At 38.0% G+C, this 27,566-nt stretch overlaps 1 protein-coding gene across 2 annotated transcripts in view; it reads left to right on the forward strand.

The window, feature by feature from the left end:
- The window catches only part of macrod2 (mono-ADP ribosylhydrolase 2), a 410,765-nt gene that overhangs the window by 133,998 nt on the left and 249,201 nt on the right, over positions 1 to 27,566 (forward strand). For both annotated transcript variants that reach the window (XM_077581899.1, XM_077581900.1), the window contains exon 5: positions 9,360 to 9,476. In XM_077581899.1, the coding sequence (XP_077438025.1) occupies positions 9,360 to 9,476 (117 nt within the window). The remainder of the gene's footprint in view (positions 1 to 9,359; positions 9,477 to 27,566) is intronic.

Consider the following 27,566-nt stretch of genomic DNA (forward strand, 5'->3'; position numbering starts at 1 on the left):
ATGCAGCATTTCTGGAAACACCTTCTCAACATCGTGAATGGCTGCTTTTCTATTGCAATTAAGCACTACATTACTACAGCTAGCAAACACCTGTTTCTAATGTTTGGGCAGATGTGGCAAATCCTGGTCCAGAAATTAAAAACCTTGCCACATGTGCTTCTACTAAATTAACAGGTAGGGGAAGTTGTTGTCCAGTGTTTGACATGCTGATTCTCCATCACGACTGTGACTGTGATATTCCTACATTGGCAGGCAAATCATAACAGTCCTATTCGCAACATAACTAATTAACCATATCAAATACCAACAACAGTCAAGTCTTTGAAGTCATAAGTCAACACCTAAGTAAAGTCTTCCGTCTATTATTTTTTGTCACGTCACAATTCATAAAAAGTGTGACTCGAATTGATTCAAGTCCTTGTCGAAATGACTTGATTCCTCATCTCTGGAATATTTTATACAAGGCTGTGGCCCCTTTAATGAAAAATTGCCTTGCAAATGCTCGCCCAAGGAACCATGCATAATAGCAACAGCTGTTCATGCATTTTAATCAAAAGCGGTGGTCTTTCATAGAACGGCTTCATTTCTCTTCATTTCTGCAATTACAAACTGCCCACCAAGCTTTTGGCCCCAAGTTCCAAGCATGTGAGGAAGCAGCCATGCTTGCTTTCTCTCCTCAACTGCCTTAAAGCTTGCCGTTAAGTTTGCTCAATAATTGCATGCATTTGTCTCTTCCTGTCTGCTGCAGCTTCATAGTGCGCAGTTTGACTATGCTCGGAACAAACTGTTTTTGTCCAACTTTCACCTATATCCAGGTTGAAACCATCCTTTAAAATCAGGCAGCGAGCGCTCTAGGGTGACTCAAAATGAACTTTGTGCAGTGAAGTAATTTATGATTAATTTAGCCTGGATCCACACTGGGGGTTATGTTTTCCAGCCATGTTTTCCCTAGTATTTGTGTGTGTCCCTTACTAGGCCGGATTGCCAGACAGTGCAGTTTCTTCACGAGGTGACATTTAATTATGGGTGCATGAAATTGTGTTCTTTTAATTGAAAATAGTCACCCATGGTCAGTCAGCCTTATGTTTTGTAATGGGCTAATATACGAGACGGACTAATGAAGCTTACTTCGGTTTAATTGAAGCCCTATCTCACCAGGATTTAGACATATTTAGATCACAAATTCACCAGTGATTTACATATTTGTGCCCTTAAAAAAAAAAAAAAAAGCAAATATTTAGGGTGGCAAAATGTCATGCATCATGTTGCTAAAATACTCCAGATTTAAAATGATGCTTGATTACGTGATTGCTTGAATTAAATGTGGCTGATTTCCAACTAAACTCTCTTAAGATGGAGGAGCCATTTGGATCTTCACATATTACATTTTGCTGGTGCCGGGTAGAAAAAAAAAATCATCACTTTTCAGGCGACCCCATTCCATCGTCAAGGAGACCAAGCCATTTTCAACCCTGTAAATTGGTCTATAATTTGTAAAAAAAAAAAGAAAAAAAAAAGAAACACACGCACAAAAACAATATACTTTGTATTATTTTCTAACAAAGAAGGAAACAAACAGACACACATCAAGATACTGTTTTTCAGTTGCAATAATAGTAAAGCAGGGGTGCCGAATGTAATCTAACCTAGAAGACTAGGCGATAATGGCTACATTGGCAGACTGCTTGTTGGTAATAAGAGACTGGATGAGAAGTTAAGGGAAAAAATGAGTGTGATATTGAAGGAAGGTGAGAAGAGCGTAAGAGAGGATGTGTGTGTTTATTTGTGATTATTAGAGCACTTTGCACCCTGAAATGGACAAAAAAATGTAGAGTAATAGAAGACACAAATGGATTTCCATCAGGCAGCTGTGATAACAGTCTGACATAAAGTGAAAATGAATTGTATTCTGAGAGTCGGTCACATTTTCAGTTTTTATGCTGTGGACATTGGTTTTCATCAACAACTGCATCTCCATACATATTGATTATTTCAATCTCAATGAAGTGCTGCCTAATTAAATGAATAAAATATCATAAATGCATGCACTTCAGTTATATCCGTTTTCTATTGCTTATCGTGTTAAGGTTTGTGAGGTGACTAGTAGTCGCCACTGTTGAACATGTTCAACATTTTATGGTGACAACAAAAACTCTTTGCCACCATACAAACTTTGAGAGTGTCTTTGCCACCCTCTGCAACCTTGAACCAACCCTGACGAAATACTAATATTCACTGCATGCACAAACTCACAAAAGCCTTTGCCGCTCAGTGAGATTCAAGCTTAACAATAAAACGAGTTTCCCTGATCAGTATGCCAAAATCAACCGAAAAATTAGAAAAGAAACATGCATTTAAAACAAAAAAAGAAACAAAAAACCACAACACTTAAATCTGAATTCCCCCATATAATAATGAAAGAAGACTTTTTTTCAGTGGAGTAGCTGTAGTACTCCTCCCCTTTAACTGCTCCTTTTAAAGTTAATGAGTAGTTATTGTATTTTAACCACACACTGGTACAAAAACAACAACAATAAACAAAGGTAAGTTTAACTTAGTTTTGGGGCTGGAACAGATTAATTGTTTCCATTCATTTCAATGGAAAACATTACTTTGATTTAAAAAAATATGTCTCGTTCCAAATGGGCTGATGAAACCAATTAAGTTTGTAACTTGATGTTCCACTATAACAGTGGTGTCCAAACTCGGTCCTCGAGGGCCGGTAGTCCTGCAGGTTTTTGAGGTTTCCCTGCTCCAACGCACCTGTTCCAATCAACAAGGTCGTTATCATGCTTATGCAGAGCTTGCTGATGAGCTTCAGCTGTGTTGAAGGAGAGAAATATCCAAAACCTGCGGGACTACCGGCCCCCGAGGACCGAGTTTGGACACCACTGCACTATAATATAGAGTGCCATTTTCTTAAAGAAATAACCCAAAAAATTGGGAGGCTGGAGCAGATTACTCTCAGTTCTCTCTATTACTCTTAAATATTTATTTGAGTTTTGTATAGGATTTGCAAAATACCACAACCATAATTTCAAATAACATACTGTGTACGTTATTAGTTGAATTTGTTTCAGTTGATTGCAAAATAGCCTTTGCACAGTTGAGTCAAGTCCAAACAATCTAAACATAGTGCAGTAAAACATCCTAAAATGCTGTTCAGAAGAAGTTGTGCTGACAGTGTGATTGTCTGGGACAAGGTGGCTCTGTTGCCTCTGACAGGGAATGTTGCAAATAACAAGACAGACTAGTTTAAAAAAAGAAAAAAAAAACATTTAAAAAGTAAAGACTTGGACGATTGTCACAAAAAGTGCAGCACAGTCGGGGTTCGGCACCGAGTTGTCCACAGCTGTCAGACGCCACGCTTCCAACAACAGTGTCACATGAGCTAAAGTACCCAAACCGAGCTTTGTTTTACGATTCTGGGAACAGCATGAACAGTCTAGTTCTTGTCAACTGTCAGGGTCTGTTGCAGTCATCAGTATGTTACCATTGTTCCAGAAGTTTTTCAAGACAGTTGTGTGATTAAATATTAATATAGTTGCATAATAAAAATATAGGAATTGCCTAAGGCTTCCTATAAACAAAAATATCAAGGTGCTATGTTAATGTTACACACTATCAATTGATTCAATTGGTATTGCATAGGTTATATTTGCGCTCGTTGAAATAATAGGAGGATGATTTATTTCTGCTGAAGCTGGGATAGTTGTGTTGTATTTTCATCCCTACTGTCTTAGCAGTGTCAGGGGAATAATGTGTCATGTAAGCCTCAGCTATTCAATGGCTATTTACAGAGTAACATCTGTGACTATCTATCTGGCCTACCATTTTTTGTATTATGGTTTAAGCGGAGATTATTATCCCATTGCACAGAATGTGGTTACAGTAAGGGGGCGAGCTCTAGCTCCGTTTTTACCTTTTAAATTGCTGTGATTAGGACTCCAGTATCACAAGGGAGTACCCACAATGGCTTGAACATATTCCACCTGACATTTAGTTCAGGCGGAACTCTGATTGGCACTTGATTAGCAACTAATCCATGTCATTATCTCCTTCAGTAAAATTAGTTGGGTAGAAAATGGTGTTGTAAATCACAGAGGTGGAATTGTGCCAGGGCTTTGATCAGTGTTGGGCACTGAAAAGTGCTGTGAAGAGATGGAATGTACGCTGTTGCTATGGTTACTACAAAAAATGGGTGAACAGAAATTTGAAGTACCACGAGGGTGCTTCTTCCCCTAAATTGTGTTAACATAGCCCCGATTTTGTAACAACTCTCACACATCATTAGCTAGTAGTTAGCTAGCAGAGTAGACTAGCAGGTAATGCTAACAAAGACAGTGCAACCGAGTTGGTTGCCTTTTATACGAATGCCACTTTATTCCCCTTACTTGGATTCCTGGCTGATATTCAGACTTCTGTATATCCTGCTAAGTAGAATCTAGCTCAAGCATACCCGATCTCATCCCCCACCCGACCCATGCTGCTTCCTCTGGCTCCAGTCCTGATCCTAACCCTCAGAGGCGCGGGAAATAATTAGGAGAGAAAACTGCACTATTTCTGAAAGCAGGGTATTGTGATGAGCAGAGCAGGTATTCATTGTGTCTGATGGAGCGATTGAAAGCCACTCGGTTTTTAGGCTGCCTGGGAGAAGCCTAGCGGAGCTTCACCGGCTCCTTAATGCACATGGGAGCCGAGCCTTGGGAGGTTGAGCTAGAGGTGTCTCCAACAATGGCAGGAGCCAAGGTTATAGCTGTGTAACCCATTCAAAGTGCTCTAAAGTGACGCAGCCCTCGCCGCTTTTGTCTCTGCCAATATGGACGTCTCTGTCTCGCTCTCTGGGCCTCTCTCTTGTTCTCTCACTTTCTCACTCCCAGTTGTTCTACTCATTAAATGTGAGGAATGATCAAAATTGAATTTAATGAAAGTATGTATGAGTAACTGCCTAGGAAAGCTTTCTCTTATAAAGATAGAGGATGAGCATGCTTAATTACATAGTGTCTCACCTTTTGTATGTTTCTATTCTGGTGCAGGAATTTTGGAGACTTTAGTACGGAGCTGCCAATGTGGAGTTAACATTTTCGAACGTATTTGCGAGTCAGTTCAAATGTATTTAAATATGTTTGAACGTACTTGTAGGCTAAAAGCTACAAAAGTAGCATATTTTCCCATTATACCACGGGTTTATTACTTGCGCATGTGCCAGTGGGGAAAAAACAAACCAACTTTTTTATTTTTTGGCCCACATGATACAAATGTTTGAAAATTAAATAAACATCGTTCATTACTAACTTTTATGATGTATTAATTATGTCTGCCATGCATGATTTAGATTTGGCAAATTTTGGAGCATTGAGCCTACAATATGTTTGAACTGACTCACAAGTATGGTCAAACGCATTTGAGAGTATGTTTAAAAGTATTTGCGAGTATGTTTGAACACACTTGCAAATACGTACTTGCCAGTCAAAATTTTTTACTCAACATTGGCAGTTCCATGCTTTAGGGTTTGGTTTCTGAAAAGTTAATTACTGTTGAATGAGACTTGAGGGCAGAAGTGCTAATGTGGATATATTGACCATAACTTTATGTATTGCAGTTTGTTCTCGCTATTTTCTGGGTTTCTTGTTATTTTTCTTCCTTCTAAGTCAGTCCAGTAAAAAAAAAAAAGAAACAAAAGTTATTTTTTTCTTCTTGTTTTATAAAAACCGAGACCATGAATATTAGTGGTTGTTGACCCCCCCAAATCACCGATCCCTCCTGGGTGTGTTTGTAACGTTCAAATGTGGCGCTCAGTTATTCACAGTACCACGAAAAAGAAAACTGCAGTTAAAGTACATGCTTTTGTCAGACGGGCATTAACATCTCACATTTCTCTCGTTTAAATGGCCTCAATGAACAAACTTTCATGGACTTTAAAATGTGTCAAAAATAATCATAATAAAAAAGTTGCCCAAAAATAATCTGTGAAACGGCGAGCCTACGAAAGGTGAACTGCATTGCAGCGATTGAAAACTGTATTTACAAAAAAAAAAAGCTATCTTCTTGCGGTCTTTAATGCGGATGAAGGTAAACACATACTCCCATTTCCCCCTTTTAATTGTAGTTGTTGCATTTTAAGAGATTACAGGTGAGGCTACTATGTTTAATCTGTGTATGGCTAATAACCGAATTTGGATGGAGTAATGTGCGTCAGGTGAAACTAATCTGGATTGTCGTGTAACTGTAGAATCAAACTACCCCTCTTCAGGAGGTTACCACATTCTATGACACTTGATTGAAGGGTGAAGCACGGGCCAATGCGTCCATAAAAACAGTCTGCAGATTTCAAAGTGCAAATCATACAAATTAAAGAGATACCGTAATGTTACTCCACACAAATTTGATATTATATTTTAGAGGCCACACATTAAAGTGATGAGATGAAATAAGTTGGTACCATCCTCTTTTCCAAAATGAAATGAAATATGGTTCTTTCATAATGAGATTCTGATGCTGCACTTTTAATGTGTCAGGCATACACAATTTATGAATCTGCTGAGATAGCGATGAAATTCATCTTAAATTAGGAATTAAATTGACATCCAAACGGTGACATCTTCTTTTTCTTAATTAAACCGTGGCTTTAGAAAGCCTTACTCAGAATCAACTGAATGCCCAACCACCACATATACCGGTAATGAATCCCCCCCCCCCCCCCCTTTTTGCTTTCAATTAAAAGTTGTCTTTCTCTGTGGGATCCCATCCCACCCCCATATCTTATTTGCATCACTCAGACTTGTACCCATATGGTACACAATGCATCTGTTGTACTCCAATCATTTTTGTAAACAGGTAAATTAAATCTGTTCTCCTGCTGTGTCAATCACTGCACCATCTTTTGTTGTATTTGTGGACACCGAGGACACATTCCCAGACTCATTAGAAGTACACAGTGCATCATGCAGGGAAGGAGGAAGGGAGGAGCTTCGAGATGGAAATTGAAGCTTTCACTTTGAATCATTTTCTCCAGCTACTGAGATGAAGCGCACCTCCTCGTGTTGTTGCTTGCTGGGCTCCCTAGGTGCTCGTAGGCTAAGAGATCAGGAACACTTGGTACTGATGAGAAATGTCTCGGGAGCATAGACTCCTGTGGGAACACTACAAAAGTGGAACAGTGCATTATTACCTTTCCCTAACCTGGCTCACTTTTCTTAAATAGGAAAACAAAATCAGTTGCCCTTACACTACTACACGAACCGTGTGTTGAACCTGCTGCGTTACATGAGTGTAGGTTTTACTGTGTGTGTGTCTGTATTATTATTATTATTTATTTATTAATTTATTTATTTATTATGGCTGTCAGTCTATTAACATTTTTAAATAGTTAACTTGATTAATTGCAAATTAATATGCACATTTTATTCTGTTCTAAATGTTCAACAAAATATTTTTTCAATTTAATCTTTTGATCTTGTTAAATAGCATAAACACAGACAAATGTTTACCTAATACAAATATGTACAGTACAAAATATGTATATCTATTTAACTGAAACTGAAGTTTTTATAATAATTCATGAAGTTATTTGAAGTTAAAAAGACATGATATCTAGGTTCAAATGATTGTAGAATTTTTAAAAACAAAATTCTGCCACTAGTTGGCATTGCTGTTTCATGTTGGATGTTGCTGAAAGGAAGGGATACAACAGGGAAGAAAAGGAACAGTACATTTGTCTTTTCAAAATGAAGTGCAATTTAATTTACTTTAATTAATGAAGCAACTAATAGATCCCTGCCCTTTTATTAATTGTAAATTACAAATAGTTTCAGTCCCAAAGGGTTAACTATATGTTTAAAAAAATAGTTGTGTTAATGGAACTTTAAGTCAACTCAATATTAATGTGCAAAGTATGACACACATATGTGTGATTATTCCCACTTGAAAATAGCTGTGTTATCAAAGTCACCTTAATTTTTTTCTGACCTTAGCAAGAGTATATATTTCCAAATGTCAAATTTATTTGCATTCCATTTGTTTTATTTATACTATAGACGGCTAGATAGTATTTTGTACGTGAGCTCTTGATGCATCGTGATGGCCTCTTCTTTAGTCCTTTTGTTTGAAACATTGTTATTATTATGCAAATAACTGTACCTTGTTATTGTGGACACTTGTGTGCGGACACTGTCTAAATTCCATGCACGTAGCCGGCACTACATCAGCTCTGCACTGTTAAGTAGCTCCCACTGTCACAGAGCAATCCTTCTCCATATCCACGTCACTGTCAGAAGCGTGTTACTTTTTCGAAAAGCCATCAGGCTCTGTCTCTGTCAACCGGTTGTCCCTCACTCCATTAAAGATGATTGATAGAGCCTGAAAACCTTTCGCCCAGCTGTTGACTCATCCTTGAGAAACTGAAAAGAACTCAGATAAAGGACCCCCCATCATTGTAAATATCTTTTGTCTTCACACTTTACACTAGTACACTTCTGAGAGTAGTGTGAGAGTTCTAAGGTGGTTTGGAGTCTTCAATGGTGATTACAATGCATGAGGTGTTTCATTTTTTTTTTTTTTTTTGCACGCTAACCTTTGATGGATAAGGGCAGTCTTCTGCTTGGGTCAAATGGAAACAAACAAAGAGAAAATACACCTTTGTTTGTCCATCTGTCATTGTTCTTCCTCTTGGCTTTGTTATCCTCTGCCTTGTGAGGATTTCTGCAGGACAACTTGAGACGGATTTTATGATGTTTCAGTGTGATTGATAACATGCTCTTGGAGGGGTGTCAGGCTTTCAGAGTAGGATAATGTGGGTTTCTATCGCTCTGCCTTCTTCTGTAAGACGCGCCATCAATCAGCAGCAATAGCGGCCTTAACCCGGTAAAATTAAAAACCTTGCGGAGGGTGGGGTACGAGTTTTCCGCGTAATCAGGACACACATCAGAAGGGAGCGCGACAGAATCGGAACACTGATCCACATCACACCAGGCTCACTGCTACAGAGGAAAGAGGACAGATATAAGATTCCCAGCATGGGGCAGAAAATACAGTTAATGATCTGATTGGAGATGGCTGTTGACAGGGGAGAGGGATTACAGGAAGAACAGTCTCATTTTCACTGTGTGTGGAGACGTTATTAGATCCTCGCCCAGCTAATTTAATTCCTAGGCCCGTCAATATTTACCAGCAACAAGGGCACTGCACTCTGGTGGACTCTAAGTCTGAGAATGCCGAGCTAAGGAAATGATTTGACGTGGAGATGAAAAGATCAAAATATTCCCCTTGTGTCCGTGTCTCAACATAGAAGATCTTTCCTGGATAGGTCATAGGCATGTTTTTAAGCCTCTCTTCTAATACTGTATGTCTGTGTTTTTCAGTCGACGGCTGCATACACAAAGCTGCAGGTTCCTGTCTCTATGATGAGTGTCAAACACTAAATGGCTGTGAAACCGGCAAAGCCAAGATCACCTGCGGCTATGATCTCCCTGCAAGATGTGAGTACCAGTAATTAATGGCTTCCTTTCACTCAGTGTGTGTGCTTGTGTGCACTGTCGCTTATGAAACTTGCTGCTGTTGCATGCCTCCATACTCTATACACACACAGCACAATGTAGCATAACAGTACACTCTCAGGTCACAACATAAGTAAAGTTGAACAATCTAATGAGGAAAAGTCATAATAATCACACTTAACTCATTTGCTCCCAAAAACATATAAATGCGTTCTATTTTAAATATTACCATGATCCTAATAACAACTTTGTTTCGGGACAAATCTACTCGCGAGGCTGTCAGGATTCTTGAAAAATTATGTTAATGTGGAGTAAAGAAATTGAGTCCTTCGAGGTTTATCATGTAACACATTACTGATCATACAGTTTTTGAAAACTGCACATGGCTTAGGGCTGGGCAACTAATCAATTTAATTTGATTAATTGGTCATTTTAAAAATCAATAATTAAAACAATTAACTAAATCGTGAAATCGAGGCACATGTAAACACTGTGCACTCTTTGTCTGGATTATTAAAAGCTGTTCTTCAATTCTGTTATTTCCAAATGGGTTGTTAATTTGCACAAGTGGCAAAATGCTGAATGGGTGGTTTAAAAGATGTGTTTACATTAGTTGCCAACTATACTTAATTGTGACCTTTAATCAAGTTATACACAAGCTATGCATATTCATTTATTTTTGCACAAGTGTGAATATTAAGTTTACGTTATAACTGATTTAAAATCATTATACGTTGTTGTTGTCTGAACATTTTGCACAGGATTTATTGATTACTTCGATGGTGTGTGGATATTGTTTCTTAACGATAGTATTGTGACACAGTATATTATCTAGAAGCCCCTTTAATAGAGGTTGGTCATGTTGACGTTGACTCGAACAGATCATTTTGCTATTCATGTACAATATGCATGTGAGTAGTGTGTGTGTGTGTGTGTGTGTGTGTTGAATAGGGGAATTTGGGAAAAGGATTTAGTAGATGAAAACAATTTATGTAAAACCAATCATATGCACTTGCCGTACCCACATTAGCACATGATGGAGTGTTCAATGTAATAACACAGTGGAGAAACAAAAAAAATAATGAGAACCAACTTTTAATTAGAATGTATTAGTTTTTAAAAGTCATCTGTACACATCATGAGTGTTTTTCTAGAAAATGATTATGATAGGTACTGGTATGGCTGAATGAGTGTGTCATCTATATACAAATGCGCCTGTTGTTGCTTCATTTGATTGATTCTCTTTTTCATCCCTCATTTATTCTTCTCCCAAACCACACAACTTTTACTTTCACACTAACACAGTGATAAGAGGGATTTAGTGGGGAACATTAGTTTTTTATTTCTACCTGTGATGCATTATTTTTTTTTCCCCTTATGAGCTAATTCCGTTTGGTAGTTGTAGAGGACGTGTGACTTTTAAAGGGCGAGACAGTCAGGAGTCCCACTGGTCCTAACCTAACCCTGAAGGATTTCCATGAGACAGCCGAGAGAAGACATGGAAGCCCAGATGAGATGAAGTTATGTTGTAAAGAAAGTCAAACAAATAGAGCAGATAAACTGTGAGTTTGTCATTTTGGGGCATTCAGATCAAGAGACACCAAAACAGGGTGCACCCATGACAGTTTAATAAGCTGCAACGTCACCTGGGAGCAATCCCACTGCCACTGGGTTCTGTTATTGTAATTATCTTCGGGTAAAACACCTCCTCTGTGCTGATAAATTGTTATGGATTGAGCTGTTCTTCACTGGGAACACTCGGTCCAATTTTGAAACTAAGTGGAGTTCATTTTCAAGCTTCTATCTTTCCCAGAGTTGTTGAACTGTTTGTATCGTCACTAATCGGCGTCATCATCCCGTATCCTTTATTTTTCCCCTTAGAAATCAGCTTCTCATTTCGAGACCAGCGTTTGGGTGCTCACAAATCACGTTGTTTTCATTAATTTGCATTGCTGTCATATTTATCCCACCTACACACACATTATGAGGTCTCTTTGTTTCTGAAATGCAAAAGCATAATATGTCCACCCTCTCACTACTTAATAAACTACAAAGCAACCAAGGGAGACATCTTGTATCTCCCTTCATTGTGCAATAGCATGTATAAGGGTTTGTAGAAGAGGACAATGGCTTCTGTGAATATCAGTGTTTATTGTTGTTGGTACTGACCATGAGGTTAACACAGGTGAATGAAAAAAGAAAGTATTTGTCAAATATTTGTACAACCAAAATAATCACTTTAACAACCACCTGCCATTATTCAACAACAATTTTACTTGGAGATGGGCAAGTACCGATACCAGGTATCTGTATTGGGCCAGTACCCGACCTTTTTTCAAGTCAGTACTTGCAAGTTGCGATAGTGACCAAAACCAATATTGGCCACCTTCTGGTGGCTGTTTCACAATCAGAAACTCAAAATATAAAATAAGAAGGATAGAAATCTGCCATTAATTCCATGCAATTTTAAGGAAAAAGGCTTTATTGAGTAGGGATGCTAGATATCACTTTTTATCAGACAGACGATACCAATACCACTAGAACATAAAATTTGGCCAAAAAACAATGACATCATTTTAAAGACCTCTATATTCCAAAACAGCAATTTTGCTTAAAATTGCATGCAATTAATGGCAATTTTCTATTCTAATTTCTAGTTCCTGATCATCAAACAGTCAGAAGAACCCCTCACGTATACCAATAACGATACTCGTTCATCCTTAATATTGAGATATATTGGGATTTCTTTAAAATTATCTGTCATTGTTTTTATTTTTGGGGCGGGGGGATTTTATGTATCAAACGTACTAGTGGCATTGGTACTTGTTATCGGCGACTACTAAAGAGTTGAGTACTGGTCTGGAAAAAGTGGTATCAAATATGACTGATTTTATATTCAACACTTTAAAAGCAACACAAGAAAAATGAGGTAGTTTTACACAAAACACACAAAATTGGGGAAAAAATTGTCACATTTTTGATTGTTTTTAAACAGAAGTAAATCCAAACCCTTTATTCTCCACACAATACCAGTAATTTCAATCTGGAGCTCTAGTTCCAGTGTTGTGACGTTTCTCTACGACACTATAGTATACATTTCTAAAAGAGTACACCCTTTTTTGGGGAACCCCCTCTGTAGCAGTTACTCCAATGTCAGTCCTTCATGCCATTTATTGCAGAGTAAATTATCTAATTTATGCTGTTCAACCACGTGGCTCGGCTTTATATTGTATTTCCACTCAAGTGAAAGCATCATCAAATGGAAATCCACCCTCCATCAAGAGCTTAGCCACTTCACTTAATGCTGCATTATGTATAAAAGTTTGTTTTTTTTATGAAAAATTGAGTGTGCCTATAACTGATAATATATAGCATCTTCTTTGTATGTGTCGAGTGTAACTAGACAGTGCTCACAGGGAGAAGAGCACTGAAATCACAGTTGTCCTTGTTCAGAGATGTGATGGTCTGAGGAAATGAAAAACTGCCATAGCCATCCACCCCATCTCTTAACTTCCTCCCAAGACAAGAAAATTGGTCCCCCTCACATCCCACTAAGCGGTTGAGGCTGCGAATCCCACTGGCAAATGAGCCTTCCCTTTAGGAGGGCCCCGCACATGTGGGACTGATTATTATGGGGCTGGCCAGGGATTATTAATCAATGACAGTAATTACGCACCTACCGTAGCGGAAAGACACCAAAAAACTATCTCCTACATCAAATTGACAAGGAAATTGTCCATTTACCCTGATTTGAGACATGCTAGTCATCTGTTCATAGATTAGGATTAAATGAAAATACAATGTCATGTGTTGCATACCATGGCGTGTATTCATAATTCTGCAATTCATTCTAAAACAGCAACATACTTTCGCCTTTTGTAATATTATTTAACTCTTTCACTGCCAGACGTTTTCAGAAACGGGTTGTTCCCAGTGCCAGCCGATTTAAGCATTTTGACTGATCTTTCAAGGTCCACAGAAAATGTTGTGTTTGGACTATGGAAACACACATACTACCAAATGAAAGATCTCATCTTTCATCAGAAAAAAAAAGTTTGTTTCTACCTTATTCTGTTCTTCAGTAATCAACAATAGAAAATGGTTACTTTCACCGAAATGCTCTGTTTTGAAACAAAAAACGGAGAAAAAGAGCTTTTTGTGAAACGATGTTATTTCATGCACTCTAGTGAATTCTACACTTCTTTTTGCCCATGATTTTTGTCCATTTTTGAATGATGCCATGAACACCTATATAGTGCTTTACTTCTGTAAAACGCTTTCATCAACAATGAAAAAGTGTTTTTTGATTGCAAAATACGTTTATTTCCATTCAACAGTGTAACAATTTGACAAAACAATTTCGCAAACTATTTACAAATGTGTGCAACTGTGGTACTACTTACAATTATGTGGATGTTTCAAATACAGTTTTTCTTTTTGTAACGCTCTCCTGCGTGCAAGGAGACACCGCTGGACTCGCACAACAGTGTACTTTCACTTTGTCCGTTTCGCGTGCAAACGTTACACTTTCTTGACCGCCTTTTTTTCCGGGGAATAAATAGCAAGTAGCAGACTGTACACACTCCTCCGATGAATATGCATTGGACTCGGGGCACTCTCCGTTGTCCGATTGAACGTCCGCCTGTGCGTGCTCTGTTGTCTGTGTTTATGACGCCGTCATAGCCGCCGCATCAGCGGTTCCAATTTCGCCGTCAAGCTCGGATTCACCATCATCATCATCGATGATGATCATCGTCGTCATCAATGTGCTCTTTTAGCGTTGGTCGATGCCTTTCGTCTTGTAAGTGTAGAGCTGCTTTGCAAACGGGCACCACTTCCTCCTCAGCCATCTAGCTCCCCCCCCCCCCCCCCCACGTCTCCTACTGCCGCGTCAATGCTTTCCATCCACGGAGTCATCACCCTCATCATCATCATCGATGATGATCATCGTTGTCATCAATGTGCTCTTTTAGCGTTGGTCGATGCTTTTGGTCTTTGAAAAAAAACGGCTCGGGCGTGAGCTCCTCGCAACCGGTCGCCATTTTTCCTTTGTTTTCCATTCTGAACTCCTGCTCGACGCTCTAGCTCCGCCTCTACTGACGCCCACCCGATCTTGTCAAAAGACAGTCATCGCTGCCCTCTAGGGGCCAAAAATTGTCCTCAGGCACAACAGACCTAATTGAAACTTTCACCACAGATGCGTTTCAAAAAAAATAATAAATTGGATGACGTCTTTTGACGTCATTGGCAGCCCTCCGTAGGTTTTTACTTGACGTCTTTAAACGTCAGTGGCAGTGAAAGAGTTAAAGAGGAAGTCAACTTAAAAAAAAAAAAAATCTTTACTATATGTTATACGCAGCCCCACGAGTCTATACACAGTATATGAATAAAGCAACAAAATCCACCCATTTTTATCCGTCTCAGGGGGGCGGCCATTTTGTCACTTCCTGTCAGCTCAAGCAACGACCAATCACAGCTCAACTTGCAAACGTCGCATGACCAAACATAGGAAACAGTTGAGCCGTTGATTGCTCGTGCAACTGTGATGTCATTTTCAGTTGACAGCAAGTGGCAAAATGGCCGCCCTGAGATGGATCAAAAAATGGGTGGATTTTGCTGCTTTATTCATATTCCACAAACAAATTATTAATAAGAATGTTGTGTTTAGGCAAGTGGGCGCATCGAACATATTTAGGGGTTAAGTTTGATTTTATAGGCTTTAACAACAGAATACACACATGCCTGTTTTATGAACAGAAAAAAAAAACATGACATGATATGCAAGCAATACGAATTAAAGATGATGGTCTGATGATTCAAATTAATATAACCACCCTATACAGCCCTTTTGTGCCATACAGCCCACCTCGCATTGTTCCCAGTTTAATGTATTTAACATGAATGATTAATATATTTTTTTAATTCTACATACTAATAGCTGCCATGTCCTTTAGGAAGAGCCCTTATAAATGTTGGTTACGTAATAATCTGCTTCAGTGTGCTTGTAGGTTTGATTACTCTTAGTCTTTCAGTCAAAACTGTTTTGTTAATTGTGTTTATCCACTCCAAAGATGTTTATCTGAAACCTTGGGGGCTCAGTTTCACTTGCTCTTTTCCTTCCCAGATACTACTCTACCGTTTCCGTTTTAATCTTATGTCTAGAAATTGAATACCCCAAAGGAACTTTAAAGAAGAGCCTGTATTTGTTGTTCTTACACTCCAGTCACATGTAAAATATTTTACCCAGCTCTGTTGAACCCCCAGAGGAGTTTTAGACTGACACTTCAAAATGCTTGTGCTGTTTATTGTTTTGCTTCTCTTTTTCTCTCTTCCCATTGAGCTCTGTGTGTATGCTTTAAATAATGGATTATATTTGGATACAAGGCGGGTGGATTCTATTTTGTTGTGGTCTTCTTTTTTTTTTTTCCTACTTTTTGCCAATTAATATTATTGCAATGCTCCTTCACTTATTTTGAAGCATGTTAAGCATTCTAAAATATTCTCTGTGTGAATGCACTGGTCCTGAGAGTTGTCAGCATGTCATCGAGATAAATGTCGGCTTTCTCTCCTTCGACTCCTCGGTTGTAACGTTTTGATTTTCAGCCTTTGTTTATTTTTTTTTATTCTGCCACTCACTAGTTTTAGCATGGATATATAACCTTATACCCACACAGTAGCGAAACCTTTGATTAGTCACTGGGTGCTATGCGATGCACGCACACTCGTCCAGCTCTGTCCCCACTGTGACCCGGCACGTCTTTACACTCCACCAGCACTCTTTTCAGACTTCGGCACAACAACAAACAACATTCCGCTCTGCAATTTATCCATATTTTATATGCTGTCGCACAAGCCTGCTTGTCTCATGCATTCATTGATGTCATATGCGGTCTGTGCTTTGATTTCATCCCAATAAGGCAAATCAATATTATTTACCCATAATAGGCACATGACCTTTTGTAATTAGTACCTTAATGTCACTGGTGTAGACTTGAAACAGCAGTTGTAAATTACTGCAAGTTAAGTTTGTCCCCCCCCCCCACATTTAGCATAATATTAAGAAATTTAGTTTTGTTGTTTTTTTATGTATGTGCATGATTGAGTAATGTTGTCCTTCTCTAATGGGGGGGGGGGGGGTCTGGTCAGTTCAATGCTCGGGTATCGGTATTGGGCTGATAACCGAAATGTTGAAAACAGCAGAGGCCCCAGAATTGAACCCTGTGGAACACCATATGTTTGTTGTTCATATTGCACATTATTACCCCTTTGTTTGAACTCAGGTTAAGAACTACTGATGGAGACATGAGATATGTAAATAAAAAGGTGTATAAAATATAAATATATTAATATACTGTAAGATGTTCCTCAATGAGCAACAACAAAAACACACAAAAGTTCTTAATGCAGTAAACTTTTCTTCTTACTCTGAATAGTCTTTACTTGTGTGATCCATTGCAACATTTAGGAATGCAGACAAAACCCCTTTGGGAGATGCACCCTGGCTCAGTTCACAGCTTCTTTATCTCACACTCCCCTTCAGTACAAACTGGAACTCTCTGGTGTTTACTGTAAGTGCACCTGTGCTAATAATCATTCGCCAGTGATAACTTGTGCTTCCTGATAGTGTGAGTAATGTTTCCCGGGCCTTATTTACTCCGGAAAACCTGGCTGTCTGTTTCATCCTTCCACTCGGCAAACACAGACAAGCAAGCAAACTTTTCTACCTTTTAATGAAAGGCTCCATCATAGACTTTGTTCACTTGTGCAAACCTTTATAGTTTCTGCTTCAACTTTGACCTTAATATTCAATAGCATGCCAATAAAATCTCCGCTGTCGCTACTCTTCTATCCACAGTTATGTTGTCAGAATTTTGGACTTTTTCTTCAATTTTGACAAACTAAAACATTTCTCCCATTGAGCCGGTGCCCAAAAAAGACAATTCAAGTATTGTTCGAGCTGATCTTAATACTGGAATTTGATTATTGTGCCGAATATACTGCATGCAGTACAGTATCGATAACAATTGGAGGATGCCCGAAATTTATTATCTCAAGCTATACATTTTCAGATGTCGTTTTATCAGTGCTTTTTTCCTTCATTGTTTGCCTGGTGAATGTCATGCACTGTTACTGCTTCAACGTGAGGTTGTTTATGGTCTCTTTTGAACACCCACGTCAAATATGAATCTTCATGAAATGGCAACAGTGAGTCTTACATGGAGTACAATTTTCAAACACATGCAGTACATTGGTCTGTTGCCTGCTCATTAAGTAGAGGGAAAGCATTGTGTTCTTGTATTGCCCATTTCCGTGCAGTTTAAGGAAGTGTTCCTTTTTAGTTTGGCTAGTTAGTTATGCTAAACTAGAATTGCTAAACTTTTCATTGCAAATCATGCAGTTAGGAGGCTGACTCAAATCACTCTACTAAACTAAATATTTATAGAGCACTTTAAAACAACCATCTGTGTTTTCAGTGAAAACCTCAGAAGCCCCAGAATTGGACCCTGTGGAACACCATACATTCTGTTATACATGTGAATTCATGTTGCACATATTCATCCGACCACTTTTTTTTCTTCTCTCGACATAGTCCGAATGAAGGGAATACAATAAATAAGAAATCATGCAACGTACCATCACAACAGTCACAAGTTAACTACTGAGCACACCAAATTTCACAGATAGGCAATATAGTGTGATCACCTGCAGCCAATGATTGCCAAGTGTAGCGTATCATCACAAATCATATGAGTCGAGTGTGTGTCTTGTCCAGGGTTATTATAGTTTTGGAATTTTGATTTTAGTTGTTTTTTATTTTGTTTTGAGTTTTTTTTTTATTTGTTAGGTTTAATTAGTTTTCAGGTTGGTTCTGATAGTTTAAAAAAAAAAAAATTAATTCTTGAAAAAAATGCTTAGTCTTAGTTTATATTTTAATTAGTTTCAGTATTTTTTATTTATTTATTTTTTTAATAAATTTAACAAACACTATGGTAAAATGAAAAAAGTAACACATTTCTTACCTGATGTTGCATTTCAGCTGCAAGCTGAGCCATTGGAGCCAAAAGTCAAGCAGGCAAAATTGTCACGTAGGAGCGACGTGATCTGAAGATGCTTTTCTATTGGCTCCTGCTAGATGACATTACTTCTGTGTAACACACTTTCAAACGTCCTTTTTTGGTTAAATAAGTATAAAATCATCCCCAAAGACTCATGCATTAAATTAATTACCAAAGACAAAACAAAGGACATTTTCGCTTTAATTATAGTTAGTTTTAGTTAGTTTTGTAAACATAAAATGTAGTTTCAGTTGGTTTTCATTTTTTTAAAAAGCATTTTTTGCTTGTATTATATTTCGTTAATTAAAATGTTTTTGGGATTTTAGTTTTAGTTTTTTCGTTCATTTTAGTTTTAGTTTTTTCATTCATTTTAGTTTTCATTGACCAAAATAACTTGACCTCTGCCAAACCCCTGACACTGACTAACCAAAGCCCCGGGGTTTGGTCGCACCCAGATTAAAAACCACAGCCCTAGTAGTTCAGAAAGGAAAAATAATCTTTATTGACCTTGAAACATTTATATTATTACACTACTTAAACACAAAATGATTGCTACATTAGTACTGACTGTTGCATAGCACATTGTAACACACAACACATTGTGACTATAATGCAGCTCATTTAGGCTTCTTGTCGGTGTCGAGTGAAAGACGTCCTTTGATGAAATCTACCATGGTGGCCATGACGGAAAAAAAAAAAAAAACTGACACAGAGCAAAGCCAAGTTCCTGCTCAGTGTGAGCACTCACATCATAAATGTCACTTCATCACTTCATGCGCATGCCATCTAACCCCCAGATCTCTCTTTGGATGGTCTTGTGCTTGTCTAATTCCGCTGTCACACATCAAGTATTAAGAGATGGATATCAGTAGTTGGAAAGTTGGACTGTGACTGCAGTATCACATGACAACGTCCGCTTACATGTATCCCTTTTTTTTTTATCTTAAATGAAAATCAAGAATGGAGGAGGGGGTGGGGGGTGATCCCCTTTTCGCCCAAATATCATAGTGAGATCCTGCCAAACATGTAATTGTATGATTTGCTCATCATTATTCTTGAAATGAAACATAAATGAACTACTGACAAAATTAAGCATGGATAGGAATATTGGATATCAAGGAGAGGCCAGATGTTTTTTAAGCATTATTTATGAGGGTGGAAAAAAGGCTTTTCTCCGCCAGACTAATCCACTCTGCCTCTGGCTCCTCATCGGGTGAAACGGGTGCTCTCTCAAGGAACACAGCAAACCTCATTTCACTCTGCGTGTGTCGAGCCAGTGTTGTCTCTCTCTCCTTTTCAGATATTTGTTTCTTTTGTTGCTTGGCCTGTCAGTTCTTCAAGCCTCTTGAGGCCTGGAGTAATTTGGTAATTTTGCCTAAACGGTGATACTGTAATTGTGTAGCGTCAGCTGCCGAGCTGTCAGTGAGACGGCCAACGGTCATTCATCACCAGGAAACGAGATGGGTGGGGGGTCATTGTGACTGATCGGGTAAACATTAACAGAAAGAAAGTAGTGAGGCGGCCTTCCACCGAAAAAATGATGGAAATAGTAGTAGAGTGGTCTTTGGAGTAATGGGGTGTAGGGGCAACAACAGTCTGTGTGGCAGCCTGGTTATTAGGCTGAAATTGGGCGGAAAGGTGCTGGTGTGGGGGGAGGTGGGTCGGTGGGCGTCAGGAAAAGGTGTCTGCGCCCCACAATGTCAGGGATGCATTAGAATGGGAGTGTGTGGGTGGCGGATGAAAAGCGTCTGCTAAAAGGTCAGGTTTGAAGTGGAAAGTGGCAGCAGCTCTAATGCAGTCCTGTCTTCACATCAAACCATTTCATCTGTCTAGTTGGGCTTTTTTTGTTTTTAGTATTTATCATAGAGAATTAAGCATTTACTGTATACCTTTATATACTGTCTAAAACGTGTTTAGGGCCGAACGACATTTTTCAATTAATACATTTTTTTAAATCCGGATTTGTCTTTAGCTTTAGGTCAGTCATTCTGCACAACTCAAACACTTAACAACATTTACTGTTTCATGAAAAAGTATATAATCAACAATACTCCATCTGTTAATGATTATTTGGAAAAAGGCTTAATATTGACCGGTAAAATGGGCTGACTGATGAATTGTTCAGGCTGTGTGGGGATGAGTATTGATGCAAATTTTCTGAATCAGTTCAACTTCGATTCACAAGAGTTCAATTCGATTAATATACAAATTGATGGAACATCAATTCTTCTTAAACATCTAGAACATGATAAAAAACTCCACAAAAATTTAATTCCAAATTAATTTAGTTGTTTTTGTTATTGAAAATAAATGTGTTATAATCACTTAACATAAACATTGGCATCAGCAATGATGAGATGAAAATACTATTTCATTCAATAATTATATTATATATATAAAATAAAATATCAATTAAGTCACGTCTTTCATAAATGTCAGAGAATACTTTTAAATTCCTGTGAACAGTAAATTTCAAGAAAATGCCAAGATACAAAATAAATTAGGCCTTTAAAATGTTCCCATGAATTGGGAAAAACAATACATTTAAATGACTATAGTAATTTATGGTTTAATTAATTTATATAGACCTTTGAAAAGGAAAGTCAATTGAAATATCTTTTTTTTTTATATCTATATCTATATATATATATATATATATATATATATATATATATTTTTTTTTTTTTTTTAACCCAACCTGAATGCTGTAATTTTTTGATGTTAGTGTAATTCAGACCTCTCTAGTGAGTCTCTTGGGGGAAGGAAGAAGAAAGAGGGGGGGGGGGGGGACTTTAGCAAAGTATTCCAGTGACCAAAGTCTTGGCGACTCTGAGACTCTCTGTCTCCTGCAGTCCAGACTTCAAATAAATCACACTCGTGTCAAGCCATCACTGTGAACAAGACCATGCACCAAGCTGTTTAAAGAATGAGACTTGAATGAACAAGATGTTATATCAAATACAGATAAAAAAACAAACCCAAAACTCCCACGTAAAATCAAACACAACTAAATCAAAGTTGACTTTAATATATTTTGTTTGGAATCCGTCGCCATGTTTTCGACTGTCCTATCATGTCCTCTAGAAGTTCCTCTCCTGTAACGACAGACTATATGATTTACTCGAGGCACTTAACAATGAAAACGCACAAGGCCTCAGGCTTCTTGATAATGTAGCTGACTCTTTAAGGGAGTCACTTACTTCTCAGGGACGACAGTGCGGAGTTTATGGCTCAGTTGACAGTGTTGTTGTCACAGGAAAAGAAAAGTTTTCATCTTGTGGCTTTGTTTACTCCTCATCCGAGACTTGGGATAAAAAAACTAATTAACAACACTGAATAACCGACTCTTGTAGTGCCATTTTCACAGCTAATTATGCAAGACTACCGCCCGCCTAAATTGTTGTTGCCTTGCCTTTGATGTTTTTTCGACTAAATAGTTATGCTTCTTCTGCTCATTAGGCTTTTAAGATTGTAAATGTTGACAGGTTTTATATACTTTTTATTTTTTACATTTCATCCAAGAGAAAGTTCCCTTGAGCTCAAAAGGAAAAGAAAACTGGTTTGTAAAAATTGTAGGATACACTACTCCAGTTTTTAACAGAGCCATGCGACTTATGTTTGTATCACAGGTTGCAATTGCTGGTTTTAACGCTGTGGATTTAGGCTCATGCTGTGGTCCGTTAAAAAAAACATTAACCTGCCCATTAAACGGCATATGGTTTGCCATAAACCCTAATGGAGAATCAGAGCGATGCACAAGAGCATATGTGTGTGTTCTCAGGGATGCCACCTAAATACAAAATTGAGACCATTTAAAGGCAAACTCGGTTGTTTTTGATTCCATTATGGGCTTGGCAATGTTCTCAGCGGTGCCCTTCTTGATTTAGAAGCTATACCGCTTGATATAAATAGATAGATAGCCTGGATTTATTAGTCCTGTGGGAGTTTGTTTGTGTACTTTTAGGCTACATTTACTGGCATCGGCTCAAGTTCTAACTTTGTTGCAAAAACACCATTATTCCAAATTCTTAGGGCATATGGTATGATTTTCATTAATTGTTGTAAATTTGTTGTTGCTTGTGCCACTTAAATATATCCACACACACATTGATGCAATTGCAGGTTGACTTTAAGCTTAATGCACATCTAATTCGATTTTTTAATTTCCTCCTACAATATGTTTACACTATTTGTATTTTCAGATTTTTCAATTGCACATGAACACATAACAGAACACCCTCTCAGACATCTAGATTTATTTTTAACAGGGATAGGCCGATTATCGGCGCCAATATTCTTTATTTTCACGGATATCGGTAGCGTCCTTTTTAAAAAATCAGGCAGTGAAGGAGTGATAAATGATCAATTTAAAACTGTGTTAACCTCAGGGAACTAGTTATTTTAATTAGAATTTACACCGATCTGATCGGCTAGATCAGGATCGGACAATGTTTACCATGTTATGCAAAATCGGTGATCGGCTGTAATGTCTTCATTTGCCAGATCGATAAATGACGGCATTGATCGGCTGCATGAATTAGGACATATTATATTTAATGTCTATAATAATTTAAAAAATCCCATGCATTTCAATTCACGTCAGTTATACGTGGGTTTTCGCTATTCTTGGTCCCTTGGTCTCTAGTCCATATCACCCACGAATGGGCAGCGGTCGACTGTAGAGTTAATATACAAGTTTTTTTAAATATATATATTGCTCCATCCTCTGATCGAATCGTGATCAGTGCTTTATCCCCCCCACCACAAAAACGTGTTGTTTGCTAAAAAGTGCTGATGGTGAAAAGCCTAATTAAATTTTTCAGTTAACATTATAAGAGAAACTTTTGTCTATGAAAGCTCCTTTTGAAAAACAACAACAACAAAAACATGAAAGTTTATTTAAGTTATTTTGGAAATTTGGAAATATGTACTTACTGTAGAAAACTATATTGAGCTGTGGTAATTACTTTAGTTTTCATTAAACTTTTTTTAGACATACTGACTTTTTGTTATGATTTTTAAACCTTCTAAGATTTCCAAAAAGTGAAAGAAAATCTACCATTTTGAAAATCTGAAAAGTTCTACAATAAACATACTTTAAGAAATGTCATTAAAGTTAGGAGTCACAATTTTTGTTTTTAAAAAGCTCCAAAAATTGGTTATCAGCCTCCTTGATTACGAATGATCGGTATCAGTATGGGCCCTGGAAAAAAACAAAAACAAAACATGTCTATCTCAATTTTTTTAACTATATCTATCAGAACCAGTTCTTGATGTGGTCAATTACAGTGTGCCCACTCTTGGTTTTCCTGCATCTACAACTGTTGGCAGCAGTGAATAGAGACGTGTCCTCCTAATTTTTATGACACATGCTAGCCTGAGGGGTTTGATACTGTCATGTTTCTTCTGTTTCTCCAGGTTGCTTTAAATGTAATGCCAGTGGAGAACTGCTTTTGTGGCTTACAGTTTTATGGCGATCTTCTTGAGTCATTGCACTGGCCAGGGAATGTAATGGATCTGCTGGGAGCCGTCACTTTGGATTTATGAAAGTGCAATGCTGGAAGGGGAAAGATCAGTCACCTGGCGCTATTTTTCGTAGCCCTGCAGATACCACTTCTCAGATATGTAATATGTAACGACAACGATATGCGACACACGTACAACCACAATGTGAAGTACTTAAAATAGCTGAATTTGCAGATAACTGTAGTGCGGCATTTTAGTGAGAAATGATCTTCTTGTAATGAGTGGCAGATCCCTCCAAAGAAAACCACACACACTCTTCAATATTACCACACAATTCGACATGTCGTGCAGCACTTAGCTGTGCACTGCAGGGAATTGAGACGTGTCAGTAAAGGTCCCCTCCGTGTGCGGGGCGGACGGGTTGGCAGGGCAAGCGGGGGAGCGTCCGGATCAAGTTTCCTCCTCCTGCTGTCTAATTATTGACCCATCTGGTATTGTCTTTTCAATTGTTTCAATTATGATGGCACTAGTGTTGCACTGCACCATGGCGTCAAGGCATGCATAATTCATGTGAAACACCCTGGACTCCACTCAGAGCTGTGGGTTTGAGCTGAATGTCAATACCACCTCATGCCCCCGGTGGAGCCCAGGGTTGTCTGTATTGACAGCAAGGTAGATAAGGAGGGCCAAAGCAAGTACTGGCGAAGACAGTGGATTGTGATGCTATCACCAAGTGGAAAGGTGAACACAATGTCCTTCTGTGTGTGAGCATGTCATCAACAGCTAAGCTGATTTCACACCTCATATTTGTCGTTGTCTGATAGCTGACTTGCGGATAACAAATATGACACTTGTTTAAATTGAAAAAAAAAAGTGTTATTTTTTTTTTTAGTCAAGAAATATGTAAACAGTAAATAAATACATTAAATAAATCTTGCAGAAGACATTTTTTAAAACAAACACAAAATAGGCCGACAAGTGCGTTTTTGATTCAACAAAATGTTACATTGCAATTTCATCCAGCACAATTGCATAATACAGGGTTTCCGCAAATCATTAAAAATCATTAAGTCATGAAATCGACCTTGAAGGCCTTAAATGACATTAAAAAACATTAATATATCCAGAGGCATTAAAAATTGAAATACAATTGATGTAAAAACACTTTACATAAAACATTATGCGAAGGGGTCACTATAATGGAATTTCGCAGTAATACGTGTGATTAAAATACGTGGTTTGTTGACTAATTGTAATTTACAATGAACAATAGGTCCTGGAGTCCACAAATTGCTTCATTATCTAAATACCAATTGCTCTGAATTTGAAAAGAAAAACATACTGTTCCTGTCACTAACGTCCAACATGAAACACTAATGCAAGAAAAATACCTCAACATTATTGTATGACTCAAAGTTTGAGAGAAAAAAACTGAATTTTGATTACATTGACATCAAAGGAAAAACCTTCTTGTCTCCACGTTGTTGTAATGCAAACAATGAGGCTCAATTGCAGGCAACCACAGTCTGACTTCCCCTTTATGGGATGAATGACTACACTGCCCAAACCAATTTCTTCAATCATAACTGTACACAAGCAGAGAACGTGTGAAGGTCAGTCAAGAGGGAAAGATTCAAGGAGTGTTCACTAAGATGTGTGAAGATGAAACAAAGAAGAGGTCACATTTCTGACACAAAGGAGACTAATGAGGACATGATACCTTTAAAATGTCTTTGCACAATGCCACTGGTAACTGTCTAACATCAGCTCAGGAAATTATTTTAAGTGAGTATTCGTCGGCTTATTTTACTTAACATTTCATAAGAAATGATGTCCAAGAGTATCAACAGTGCAGCACAGAAAAAATCTCTCATTTCCACTGCTACCCTTTAACTTTTATCATCATGGTTGTGAGCGACAGCTTGTGACTCATGCAGCATTATTTATGGTGACCCCTCATTACAAGTCACCCACCGTTGCTTGTATGTGCTCTCACACTGGCATGCTGGTCTTCAGCACGAGAATTGTGCCAAATGAGCTGTCAGCGTGTAACAAGACAGGGAAGGGATTTCACTCGGCTAAACGTGTCTCTGAAGACCTCAACCTGCGCCAACTAAATGATGCCTTTGCCTTTAGGGGAAGTTTCCACACAGGGAATATTTAACCTCTTGTACCTCATTCAAGGACATTTGTTTCAATGGCAGACGTCCATACCATTGGTAATTAGAGTGGGGAAGCAATATGGAGGAACTACTTTTTGTTCACACAAAATGGAATCTCTTCTGGGTTAGTTCCTGGTAATTGTTGTAGCCAGAGAAAAATATTGCCCGTACTAGAATAAAAAAATAGAAGAAGCTACATTTACTGTTAGCTGCTAAAGGTGTTCAGTATTTCTGATCCAAAATCCTTGAAGCTCATAATGTTGCTGGATTTGCAAAAATGGAGGAAAGACCTGCTTTTGTCAAGTGCTTGTATAATGTGTACCTGAAGCCATTCACTGTACAGTATTAATGGTGCTAAACAGCAACCTCATAACTCTTTTGTCACATGAACAAATGTGCCAGGGACTTCAAGTTCATTGTAATTTTGGGAGTACAAAATTCACTGGTAATCCTTTAACAGTGTACAGTGCAGTTCTGTTCTTCTTATTCTTTTTATCCACCAATCACAGTTGAATCCATTGACGACTGCAAATCAATTGACACACAGTAAATATCTTAATCAGGAATCAGTATTAATTTGTGGGGGGGGGATAAGACCATATTCTTGATAATGGCGGTGTATATTATTGATATATTATAAATATATCCCCTTCAATTAACTCCTTACACCTGGTCTCCTCTGCAGTAATACTAACTGAGCAGATAAATAAAAAATAAAAATAAAAGTTCATGAGGGGAAAAACACTCCAAGTTTAGTCTCAATCAGTTCAAGTACCCTTTGACATATGTGGATTTTTGAGTGTGGGCTAGAGCAGTGAGGTGTTTTTGTTAAAACCTGTCAGGGAGCATCAAACACTTATGTGTTCTGAAAGGTTTTCATTTTTTTTTTTTATATCTTGTATGCAATTTAGAGGCTTTAAAAATATATATATATATATATATATTTCTATTTACCCACGTAAGGAAGTCTATGTGTAATATGTAAGATGCCACTAGACTAAAATGTTCATACACCATCAGTGTTGTGTGACATTGTACATGTTTTTATGTCACTTTTATAGGAAATGAAATAAAAACAAAATACTGGGCACTTTATTGTAACTTGACAACTTGATTATTCTCTTGCAAAATGAGTATGACTATTGACTGTTGTCAAATTATTTTTATCTTGTGTAGTAAAATATCTCATAGGCGGCATGGCTCAGTGGTAGAGTGGTCATCTCCCATCCGTGAGGTTGTGGGTTCGATCCTGGCCACGCCCTGCATGGCAGCAGCCGACCACTGGTGAATGAATATGTATGTGAATGGGTGAATGTGAGGCTTTGTAAACCGCTTTGGACACCATATGTGGTAGATGAAGTTCTTTTTAAAAAGCAGTCCATTTACCA

The sequence above is a fragment of the Vanacampus margaritifer genome, chromosome 12 (genome assembly GCF_051991255.1).
Source record: "Vanacampus margaritifer isolate UIUO_Vmar chromosome 12, RoL_Vmar_1.0, whole genome shotgun sequence".
NCBI classification, from domain to species: domain Eukaryota; kingdom Metazoa; phylum Chordata; class Actinopteri; order Syngnathiformes; family Syngnathidae; genus Vanacampus; species Vanacampus margaritifer.